The sequence below is a fragment of the Asparagus officinalis genome, chromosome 3 (assembly GCF_001876935.1).
Source record: "Asparagus officinalis chromosome 3, Aspof.V1, whole genome shotgun sequence".
In the NCBI taxonomy this organism is placed as follows: Eukaryota; Viridiplantae; Streptophyta; class Magnoliopsida; order Asparagales; family Asparagaceae; genus Asparagus; species Asparagus officinalis.
The window spans coordinates 25490116-25502957 of record NC_033796.1 but is presented as its reverse complement, the minus strand read 5'-3'; the positions used below and the strand labels follow the sequence as shown (position 1 = coordinate 25502957).

At 35.7% G+C, this 12842-nt stretch overlaps 1 protein-coding gene across 1 annotated transcript in view; it reads left to right on the top strand.

Annotated features, from left to right (window-relative positions):
- The window catches only part of LOC109833489 (U3 small nucleolar RNA-associated protein 6 homolog), a 12404-nt gene extending 68 nt beyond the window's left edge, over positions 1-12336 (top strand). The window contains exons 1-6 of the mRNA XM_020401173.1: positions 1-388; positions 3944-4585; positions 7779-8234; positions 10322-10494; positions 11725-11908; positions 12025-12336. The exon at positions 1-388 is cut by the window's left edge and continues 68 nt beyond it. Coding sequence (XP_020256762.1) covers positions 8-388; positions 3944-4585; positions 7779-8234; positions 10322-10494; positions 11725-11908; positions 12025-12117 — 1929 coding nt within the window. The 5' untranslated portion in view covers positions 1-7 and the 3' untranslated portion in view covers positions 12118-12336. The remainder of the gene's footprint in view (positions 389-3943; positions 4586-7778; positions 8235-10321; positions 10495-11724; positions 11909-12024) is intronic.

Here is a 12842-nt window from a genome sequence, read left to right as displayed (position 1 = left end):
CGAGCGGATGGCCGACGAGCTCGACGACCTCGAGAAGCGCGGCCTCTTCACCCGCACCGAGATCGCCGAGATCGTCAAGCGCCGCCGCGACTTCGAGTACCGCCTCAAACGCCCGTCTCCATTAAAGCAGGACTACCTCCTTTACGTCGATTACGAGAAGCAGCTCGACTCGCTTCGAAACCTAAGGAAGAAGAAGATTATTGGGGAGATGAATAGAGAGGAGACGAAGAAGGGGAAAAAGTGGAAGAAATCGATTTCGGATCATGCTGGGGTTAATAGGATATTGGATGTTTATAACATGGCGGTGATGAGGTATAAGGGGGATTTGAAGCTTTGGTTTCAGTATTTGGAGTTTTGTAGGGTGAGGAAGCATGGCAGGATGAAGAAGGTGAGATTTTTTTTTCGATTTTGATTTTTTTGAAATTTTTTTCATCTCTGTTTATGTTGGTGTAGGATTCATTTGGCACTAATTAGGGTTTTTTGCTTTGAAAGAATCGATTTTGGGTAAAAATGGGACTGCGTACATTATTATGATGTTTGAAATGCTGATTCTGAAAGCTACTTTGGAAATTATTATTATGTGAAGATTATTATTGTTGTTTTTTCTCTCCTGTTCTTGCACTAGAGGACCTATACACCAGAAATTGGTACTTGTTATAATGTTCAATTTGGCAATTTGAAAGGCTTGTTATCGTTTGAGAAGTAGGTGTGCATTACTCTCAAGGTAAATTTATTGATTACAACAATTTTATAGAATAACGAACAACTTAAGCCAATCCACGCTTTTACTTTAATCAATAATACTGAAAAGTGCCTGACTAAAATATGTTTTCCAAGAAAAAACAAGGGGTTTTTAGATGTTAGTCCCTTAAATCATAGCGAATTTGATATTAGTCCCCCAAATACCCTGAAGTTGTTGATATTGATCCCTATGGTTAGTTGGTGTTAAAAATGTTACCGAAAATTTTGTTAGTTTTAACATTACACTCCAATGGACAGTTATGTCCCTCGCAACAAACCCAGGACTAAACCCATTAACCCTATCCCATTTTACTTATCTTCTTCCCAATATACCTAAACCTAAACTCGTTAATTTCACCTTCTCTCTCTCAACAAACATGCTCAACAAATCACTAGCCTTCCTTCCTCATGGCCGATAGAACATTAGCTAAAAATTCTAACCCTATATCATACATAAGACTCTTTGCTAAGCTGAACTCCACAATCCAACAAAGCCCGTTGATCAAAGTAATGAAAGTATTATAACTGATGACATCAGGCAAAATACCCTCTCACAATTTCAACCTGTTCATTAGCCTCATTCACCACCCCAAGCTTAAAATTTCTAGCAATCAATCTATTAAACCAGATAACATCTCTCTCAACTCATCTTCGAACTAACATCTCCAGGAAATACCCAACATAATTTAACAAATCCTTTTCGTATAAACCCCTTAATCAAAGTATTGCAACTAATTATTTCGACACCAACCCCCTTTTTCACCATTTCGGTGAAACCCAACTATAGATTCAACCATTCCATGCTCACAGAAGCCCAAATTACAAAATTATAATCAATCACATCAATTTCCATGGTTCTAATCAATCTAGAGCTCTTTCTAGCATAACCCATCTTGCACAAACCATGGGTCATCACATTGTGAGAGAAAAAGTTGGGTTTATGATAATTGAGAAGTTCTGAGTAGACTAGAAGTACTTGAGAGACGAGCTCTGAAGAATTAAACTTGTGAAGGAGGACATTCCTTGAGTGAACATTTGGGTTTAACTGAGGGCTCTCATATGGGTGAATGCTTGTGATCCTTCATTGAATTTGGAGCCATTTATGTAGGACTCCATGAGAGAGCAGAAGAAGGAAGTATAAAGGTTAGATTTTAATGGTGGGATTGACATGGGTTTTGGTGTTTAAAGAGAGGTTGAGTGAGGGATTTTCATTTGTTTTTAGGATTCATGAGAGAGAGAGAGAGAGAGAGAGAGAGAGAGAGAGAGAGAGAGAGAGAGTGCTGCTGCTTCTTTCGGTGATTTGAAGTGAGGTAAAGCCCGCTCCAATTAATTGTCAACATTTGAGGCTGAAGCTGCATGCTGACATGAACTCCATAATCCAACAACACCCGTTGATCAAAGCATTACAACTGATGACACCAGGCAAAATACCCTCTTCCCTCACAATTTCAACCGGTTTATTGACCTCGTTCACCATCCCAAGCTTAAAATTTCTAGCAATCAATTTATTAAGCCAGACAACATCTCTCTCTAACTCATCTTCGAACTGACATCTCCAGGAACTACACAACACGATCCAACAATCCTTTTTTCGTATAGACCCCTTAATCAAAGTATTGCAACTAATTATATCTACTCCAACCCCCTTTTTCGACGAAACCCAACGGTAGATTCAACCCGTCCATGCTCACAGGAGCCCCAAATCACAAAATTAGGATCAGTTGCATCAATTTCCATAGTTCTTCTAATCAACCGAGAATTTTTTATAGCACACCCATTTTGCACAAACCATGAGTCATCACACTGTGAGAGAAAAAGTTGGGTTTATGATAATTGAGAAGGTCCGAGTAGATTACAAGTACTTGAGAGACTAGCTCTAAAGAATTAAACTGGTGAAGGAGGAGAATCCTTGAGTGAACAGTTCGATTTAATTGAGGGCACTTATTTGGGTGGATGCTTGTGATCCTTGATTGACATTGGAGCCATTTATGTAGGACTCGATGAGAGAGCAGAAGAAGTGTAAAGGGTAATTATCCATGTATGGGTAGTCTAGACTCAACCATGGTTTAGTAATTTTAACAGTTAGTTGACAGAAGGATTAATATCAACAACTTAAGGGTATTTGAGGGACTACTATCAAAATATGAAGATTTGAGGGACTAATATCAAATTAGCTATGATTTAAGGGATTCATATCTAAAAACCCCAAAAACAATCAATTACAGAACAGCATGTAACAAGCCAAGAGAATATTTTGATAAATAGAATCACATGCACCAATTGCTGCTAACCTATTTACAGTTTCAGAAGAACTTAATACATGCTGAAAAGTGTGGCTAGTGCAATGTAGCATACAAGAACACAGACCAAAACTGTGACTAGTGCCAAGTGACGTATAGAACACAAGGATAATGACATGAGCTGCAGTTAATTGGTTCAAATCACATCTTATTTTCCATGAATACTCTAAATCGGCCTACTTTAAAAAAAGCAGAAGAGAGAGAAAAACTCATTGAGCAGAATATATCAAACTCATTACATTTACTATAGTAAAGCATTCAGACTGACAAATTCAATGCGTGAAATAAATGAAGACAAAGTACGCGAATAGATGTGATAACAGCATCAAACTTTAAATACCATCATCGAGAAGCTTGTTTGAGCCCATAGATAGACTTGTTAAGTCATAGTACAAGATGGTCCTGACTCTGCTCACAAAATCCTTCAGGGCTGCAAGGTTTTATACTTATAACCCCACAAAATGATTACATTTTTTCCAAGCTCTAACAGAAGTAATAGGTACCTAGAATATCATTATACACTCGAAAAAAATGCATATGAGTATGGTTTTATTGATAGAACCCCATAAACAAAATCAGAGCTTTTATAGTCGCATTGCACTTTTTGATTGAGATGAAACCAAGATCTTAAGCTTTGCTATTTTAAGGTCACATCGGTCATAAGTATACTTTAAATTTTAACAACTTGTCGGTCCATTAGTGACTAAACCACATCTTTGTTTAGAAAGAAATGACTTAATTGAGTTGACAGAATGATCACTGTAGAAACATTCTTAAACTTGTCCACTCCTACTAGTTCTTTTGTATTGCTAATTATGTAGTCATGCATATAATCTGTTTTTCTCTTTAAAATTCTTTCTCCAAAAATCTGTTCTTATTATTTTACAAGGATCATTTGACAGGTGCTAGCTCAGGCTCTTAAGTATCACCCAAAAGTCCCTGGGCTTTGGATATATGCTGCAGCTTGGGAATTTGATCAGAATTTAAATGTTGCTTCTGCTCGTAATCTCATGTGGAGTGGTTTGAGGACTTGCCCTGACTCTGAGGATCTTTGGATTGAGTATCTTAGGATGGAGCTCACATACCTCAACAAGTTGAAAGCTCGAAAGATTGAACTTGGAGAAGTCCCTGGAACAGGGGAACAAGAAAATGGGGATGCTGGGCAAGGGAAGGAAGAAAACAAGGATGGTTTTCTGTCCATTAATGTAGATAAAGATGATGCCAAGCAATCTAACCTGAAAGAACATGCTTTGGAGAAGGAAAATAACCCATTTAGTCAGCAAGGCTATGAGATTCTTGACACTATATACCATGGAGCAGTTAACGCTTTGCCGTCGAGCTTGAACTTAAGGAAGCGGTTCTTGGAGGTATTGGATACTGTGGATTTGGCACAGTCTGATGATCTTAGAAAAGAGGTAATGGAAGACTTCAAGAAAGCTTTCTCGCATGATGAGCTATATTGGGATTGGATTGCTAGAATACATGTAACGAATACCAGAAAAACCGATGATGGATTTCTACCCAAGTTGAATGAAGCAGTTCAGGTGAGTGACATGGCCATATTCGTAAGTTCTTGTTTTCTTTAAGGGAGCTTCCTATTTTCTATGTTTACATGTTTCAGTGAATGATATTTAAATTATGAACAAGCTATTTACGATTTGTATCTATTTTCTTTGCAAACAAGCTATTTTGCAATTTGTTATATTATTTCACCGTGAACAGGCTATTTTACACTTTCTTATTTATTTTCTTTTGCTGGGTGAATTTATTTGAATTTATTAGTATGTAAATGGTTACTTATGATATAGTCATAGCAAGTAGTTCCACCATGAAAAGTGATAGAGCAATCAGTTTAGACTTATAAGGGCTTACTCATCTGAATTGAATTACACGACTCACATTGATCATGCAGGGCTATATGTTGCTCAATTTTGTTGGTTTGCTGGACTGTTGAGCTTTGTAACTAAAACTCTATTAGTCCACTGTTTTAAAAAGCCTCCGCCTAGTCTGCTTGGGTGTACGCTTAGACCTAGGCGGTACCTAGACCGCCTAACTAGCGCCTAGCGCCTATGCGGTACTTAGGCTGCCTACCTAGGTTTTGGGAGTATTAAGGGGAGCATTGTCTGCTTATGTGGACTGCACCCTTTAGGCCTTGATCGTGACTTTCTGTGTTACAATATTCACGTCCTCCAACCTTCATCAAACTCCTTTAACCTCCAAATATGAACACCTCCACTATCTTCTATGACCTTCAGCAAAACCTTATTAACCACCACTTAAATGAAGAAATAAATCTGTCAAGCTTTCTATAACATTGACATGTATTATCAATTATTGTAATTAAAAAATAAAAAAGAAAGCCTCCTAGGCTCTAGGCATTGTGTCCAGCGCCTAGGCCTTCTAGTGCTTTCTATATTCTTATTATTTTGGCTATTTAGTATTTAAGTATGCATATTTTATTATGGATCTAAGATTGCTATTTTTTATAAATTTATATGATTTTAATATTTTTATCAATTACTATAATTAAACAATTTTAAAAATAACCAAATGCCTAAGCGCCTCCTAGGCATACGCCTAGGCGTCTAGGCGTTAGGAGCTAACTCAAACGCTTAGTCTGCCTAGCGCCTTCTGTAACATTGTCTGGAGGTCAACTTCGTGCAGGGTTGGTGTGTCCAAGTTTAGACCTTTAGTTGTAAGCATTTTGATGTTTAGGTAAAGTTACCCTCAAGGACAATACATCCAGTTATTCTTTAGACCTCTAAAGTTATCTCCCATGTGCTGTGTGCCAATACAGCGGTTTTCTTCCAACTCTTATTCCTTTATACAGCACATACTCCTCTTCTTCTAACTTCTCTTGTTCCTTTATACAACTTACTTCTTCGTCCAGTATTCCATGCAATGGGTACCTGGCAGTATAAAGGAGTGAGATATTGATTTCTGCAAGATGTGTCTTTCATGATTATGAGAAGCTTTCTAAGATGTCTGAGACATGGATTTTAGTTACTAGAACACATGCGATCTTGGAGATATGTAAAATTAGGTTAACTTTATTCTTTCACAACTATCTTACATTCCGAATTTTTGGCTTTGGACTTGGAAATCTGGTGTCAGCAAATTGAATCTCAAGAGTATACATATCCCCCACAATTCAGAGGCATTACTTGCATAGGCGTGACCCTTTTAAGATGCAATACAACCTTTTGATATCATATGACTAGTCTAACCATCTCTCCTATAACTTTTGAGGAAGAAACTAGCATGGTATGACTAACACGGGATATATTTTTCTTGTTATAAGTAGCTAATAAGATTTGTTATGGAGGCTGCCAAACATGTACCTTGAAATAATTGATGCTATCCTGTTATAGTTTATATTTAGATGTTTGTGTTTTTTTCTATATCGATGTGTGTGCATGCCCGTGCATTTCATGTGTCTCTTTGCATGCACAAACATATAGTTGCCACTTTGCCAGTAATAACTCTTCAGAATTCAGATTGGTATCTTAAGCAACTTTCTTTTCTTTCCTTCAGCTTTAGAGAATAAGATAATCCATATATAAAAACCGAGCTGCATCCGTCTATCTAAGCTTTGAGAGTAAGCATGCTCATGTGAATGAAAAATAGTTTAACAACATTTTCTACTAGGTGGAAAAATTACAAAGTGACAGTAGATTAAGTTGATGACATTTGTTTTGTACTTAAAAAATAATAATTTAAGCCATACCTTTCAACGTTGAGGCAAGACTTGCAGAGGTTATGATAACAGCCACAAAAATTATAAAACTGTACTGGTTATCAATTTGGGGAAAAAATCAATAAAAGGTTCATGACAAGCAAATATGCACAATGACCAAGAAAGAAACACAGTTTGACGAATATTTTTGAGTAAAAGTTTGGCCTTGTCTCCCGACTTTCTAAGGCCCTAACTTCATTTTTTTCCATAAATTGGCATTTGGTTAATATTCAACATAAATAAACATGATGATGCTTATGTACTGTGCTAACTTTCACAAATCAAGAGCTTTATCAAGACATGCATAATGAAGTTTAGATTTGGGTTAACTTTTAGAAGTCAAAAGTGAAAACTCCCAATGTTGCATATGCATCTCCACACTAGGTGCTGTGTAGAATTGATTATGATTACATTTTATTTCAGTCTATCCAAAACCTATTGTAGCACACGAAGCTATATGTCTTGATGTCAATGGTACCTATTTATGGTCACACTAAAGTTTGTATGTTATGATGGCTTAGCCACTTAATATCAAGTCATCTGTCAGAATTGAAAATATGAATATAGTTAGACTCTTTTTATGTATGCATTTGTGTTCATGTACGTACATAATTGAATACTAGATGCAATTATTCGCGGATGGGTATCTCTCTCGGTTTGCAAGAAGATCTAGGCCACTGTTTCAGATATATAGAAGCATACCTAATGCATGTAAGTATACAGTGGAAATGTAGATACATAAAATACTTGATTAGCATCTTTACTCAGTTATGCACATCTAATAATTGCTTTACAACTTGCTAACAGTTATATTTATTCTAGTTTTATATTTATTCTAGTTTATGCAGTATAATTGGCTGCTAATGCTTTTCCAATATGTGGTTCTGATATTACTCGTCTTTTTTAAGAGAACCATATAACTGATCTTTAGGGAGGTAATGTACTTCACTCTGTGAAATGCACTGTATTTACAGTACTTCATACACTGTTCTCTTATGCAGGTCTATGAGGAGGCTGTAAATATTTTGCCATCTACAAAGATGTTTTCCCTATATGTGAAGTTTTGGCTGGATATTGTTGCTCTTGACCGAGAAGCGTCTAATTCTTTGGTCAGTATTAATGGATTTGATGATTCAAAGCTCACTTCCTCAATATTGAAAGTATTCGAAAAAGCTGAATCAAGTGGATGCCTCACAGAGAATCTTGCTTGCCAATACATATCATTTTACTTGGAAATTGGGAAAATAGAGGAAGCTAGAGTTCTTGCAAAAAAGCTTTGCGTTGGTAAACTCGCAGAAGGGGCAAATTTATGGTTCCTAAGGGTTTCAATAGAGTTAAAATGGTGTGCGAGTAAATCTTCTATTATGAACAAGGACGAGATGAATTCTATCTTCAAACTCCTTATGGATGTGTTAACCAGATTATCTGTTTCTGAGGCAGAGGACTTGTGGATTATGGTAGGTGACTGAAGTTATATTTCTGTTGTTTATCATATAATTTTTTGGTTAAATTTTAACCCATTTTAATCGATTAAGAGTTTTGTAGTGTACTTTGTTCACTCTTTGAACACCGCTCCTTTTTCCTATGTTGTTTTTATTATGTTTTTTGTGGTATGTTTGTGGCACTTGTATTATCCATGGTCTTATACAATACACAACTTTCCCGAACCAATCATATGCGGACGGATTAGTGCATTATAATGTTGTTAGTTCAATTCGTGCTGATTGATGTCATTCAAAAGAAATAACATTCTGCAAGGTTGTTGTATTAGATTTTCTACTTCATCGTCTTTTTTCTTTAGATCATACAATCTTGCGTTCTGTATAAGCAATATAATTTCTCTATTTTGTGAAAAAACATAGCCAATAAGCCAAAATAATCTATTAGATATAGTTTACGTATTATTAGTGTTTTTCTAGTTTATAATTTGGCTATTTTTTTCTGTTCTTTCTTTTTACACTGGGTCATTAGAAGGCCATTGGAAAATTTGTGATGCATTGAAGTATTCCCTTAGTGTTGTTAGCCATTTTTAGGAGTTAAACTCTTATACGGTGATTCAGATGAACTGGCATAGCTTTCAAAGCATGTAAATTATGCAGTGAAATGAGATACCTCTTATCACTGCATATCTTTCCTATTCATTGTAGATGGAAGTACATTGAAAAATCTAGCAGTTCCTAGTTTATTTTTATGACACACATGCTACCGCCTTTTTCAGATATAGAAAAATCTACATGTATTTTAGGGGGCAGTTCGCATCATGTTCTACTGCATGTGATCTTCCAGATTTTGTTGTATATTTCTATTCTTTGTGGCTGTTTGATGACCATTTATAATCCTCTAATGAAATCTTCAGCTCCTTCATTACTACAAACGCTCTGACCTTTACCTCTATTACGATTGCTGGTTGCTAGTGTGTCTTATTTCTCCTGCATCTAGAGCTCTTAAGCGAGATTTTTTTGACAATTCCTCAACTTTGTTTAGCCAGAACTTAGCAGATTAAATTTAAATGCGATTGCTATTCTTTGTTTCGCCAATGTTCGCATCTATAAAGGTCCTTTTCATCATTTCAGTGATCTGTTTATTCATAAAATTATTTTCCTAGTCCCGATGATTTGATATTCCGATGCCAAGTTAAGCTGGCTGTACCGGAAACAAGTTTTCTTGCACGATTTGTTCAACTATAAGAACCCATACATTACCCTTATTCATTCTCGGGTCTTAACCCTCTCTGCAAACACACTCAAAATTTTATATTTTTCCTTTCCATTTTTTTCCTGAGTGAAATATCGAGCAGTTATATTCACATTCAGGTGGCGACATGTGGCTGAGCTGTAAACTTTTTGACTCCAGTGCACCCCTTTATGTTGAAACAGGCACAAAATAGATATTGTGAGCAAGAAAACAAAAGAAAATGCTTGTAGTAAAAAACACATGCATTAGTTTAAGTAATGAGTGCTTGTCTTTTGATCTTTTTCTCCTCCATTTTAAACCTGCTAGGAAATAGTACTTTATTCCTTTCATGAAACCAAAAATTTGATAGAACCCTTTACTTAGCTGGTATTCGCTGTCTGTGAAACTCAAACGTAGAAACATTTTAAGTAATATCGTGAGTCTGTGACAGTGATTAGCAGATATGTGTAATTTGCTTTGTAAATCAAATAAGTGTTTTCAGACTGTTTTAGTGAAACAAGTCTTTTATTTATTGTAACCTAGGAATGTAAGTACACACCAGCATAGATGCTAACAGTAGCTATGTATTTTCTCAACTGAGAAACTCTTATTCATCTTCTTTCATGCTTCTAGTTGGCTTATTGTTATCTGGATTTGACATTAGCTAATGAGCACGGATGCTGAATTTGTCTGGGTCGTGTTGTATTACAACCTCTATAATGTAGGTTCCTTTGAGGAATGACAGCATCCTTTGTTCTGAACTTAACCATAAATATGGGTGCTTTTGCTAATTCTACCAGATGGTAGTATTTTCACTATGACTAATTTCCTATTTTATTACGCAATAAACTAATACATACCAGTACCGCAGGCTATAAAGGTCTTCTCAAATGACAAAGTTCATTTTGAAAAACTGGTGAAGAATTTAACAGCAGCATTGGGTAGAGGTGTTGATGGTGATAGTGGATGTTCCATTTCATTTTCTATTGTTAATCGGGTTTTTCAGAGAGATGGTATTCAACATGCAAGAGAAATGTATAAGAGGTATATGTTGCGACTCTACCCTGAAACTTTTCTGAAGCATTTCCCTTTATTTGTACACAGTTCTTATTTATAAGCAGCAGTTTTTCTCTTTCATAATTTCATTGAACTGCCATCAGCTTTACCTTCTTGTTGGTTATACTTAGAATTGAATTTTTGATCATATTGCTGGCTTGGCTTGTATATAGTACTTCAGCTACTTTGAGCAAAAAATTAATTAAAAAAAACTGGTTTTGGCTTGAAATGTGATGTAGAAAAACTAGTGTACAGCATAAGCATTAGATATAGATGCTTTATCAGCACTGTTTGTACCTTATTTTATACCTTTACACAAGACACGTACAAGTTAGAAGTTAATTTCTCTGGAAATTCTATGATGCTCCTACTATGTGACACTATTTTGTATATGAATTAAAGTGTTGAATTAGGTTTTTGATTTTTAAACATTCAATTTCACTTACACATCATGACTATTGAAGTCAAACTTTGGGAAATAATTGGAGGAGGCTAATAATACTTATTTGCAATGTTTTCATGCGCCCACCCTCACCCAGTCTCCCAACATATAAGCACACATGCATGTTCGTACACACCAAAAAAGAATCATGCAAAATTATGAATAAATGAAAATATAAGCCCAACATACACATGTATAAACAAGATATAAACCCAGTAAACATCATATCACTTAATTTGGCCAGCATCCGGTTGTTAAATGATTGTCAATGGTCAATTCTGTAGACGAGTTTAAAATCTGGACCTGTATCCAATGTGAGCCAAATTTCATGAGCCCCAATAATAAACCTTATCAACTCTTGATAACACACTCCAAATGTCTATCTCACTACTGCTGTTATCTGTGAATGGAAATATATTCATTGTTAGTCCCTTACCGACACATAATGACACAAACAAAAATAATATATCAGACCATAGATATCTACGGCTCAGAGAGATGAAAGTTGAGACCATGCATATATTTGTTGTGGGCGCTTTTGATTTATCACCTATATCCTTGTCATTACTGGAGTTGGGAATCAACTGAGGCTCACTCGCTCAAAGTAACTAGTGAATCCAATCAGAAACTAGTTAATATAAGCGTCTGTATGCTCTTATTTTTATATTCTTTAGATTTTAGAGGATAATGTTATGTATTTTTACTGGTATTACCCAAATAAAATCAAATTGTTATACTTGACAATTTTTACTGAAATAATTTTCACCTCAATGCAGATTTCTGGCTTTGCCTCATCCAAGTCTTGCATTTTTCAGAAAATGCATAGAGCTTGAATCAAACCTTGCAGTTGTTGGAGAGCGTGATGCTATTGGAAATGCTCGTAAATTGTACGAATCAGCTCTTTACATCTATGGTCAAAATAAAGACTTGTGGAAAGAGTACTATATAATGGAAATGAAGGTACGCATCCTTTTTTTATTTCATTTTATTTTTATTTTACCGTGATAAAATTTTTCCCCGGGATTCTCTTTAATGAATCTCCTCAAGCTGATTTCATTATCTTTTTGATCTTATAGGTTGGGACATCTGAAACTGCAAATGCCGTCTATTGGCGAGCTCGGAAAAATTTAAAGGATACATCTGGTTTGTCAGTTACTAGTGATGTATGATCTATTCCCTTGTTTTATTTATTTATTTATTGTGGTGCGCATCAGTTTTGGTTAGTGTTTTAATTTATTAGAAGGGAACAATTGTAACAAAATTTTTGGCTGCCGTGGTATCCTTGTCACCAAACTTGTAATTCATTTTGCCCAAAAGTTAATTAGAATTCTTAAGAAATACATCCCTTTAACTAGGGGTGTGCAAACGGTCGGTCGGCTAAGTTTTTACCAAATTTTGGACAATCGAATCCGTCCGCTTATAATTCAAAACCGAACTGAACAGTTGCAAGTTGGTTCGGTGCGGTTTGGTTTTGCTTGTTCGGTTCTAACTTTATCAAATTTGTTATTAAACAACATAATGTGTTAAAAAAAGATATCAACGAAGTGGAGATTATGAAGCATTAAACACTAATATTGTTTTAAAAAGTTTCATTCCTATGAGCATACTCTCCTATTTCCTACGATAACCAGAGAGGGTCAAAGATGAGAGTATGTCAAAAATTCCCCATAAATCTAATTCACCGCTTTTCCAGCTTTAGTCATCATCCTCATTGTCGTCCTACGATATACAAAAAAAAGCTAGAAGTTAGAACTAACACGAGAGCCACTAGAAGTCTAGAACTAACAATAGCATGGACTCAACTAGAACTAACATTTGTATTAGAAATAACACTAGCTTTAAGTTAGGACTAACATGACATCAGCTAGAACTAACACGACATCAGCTAGAACTA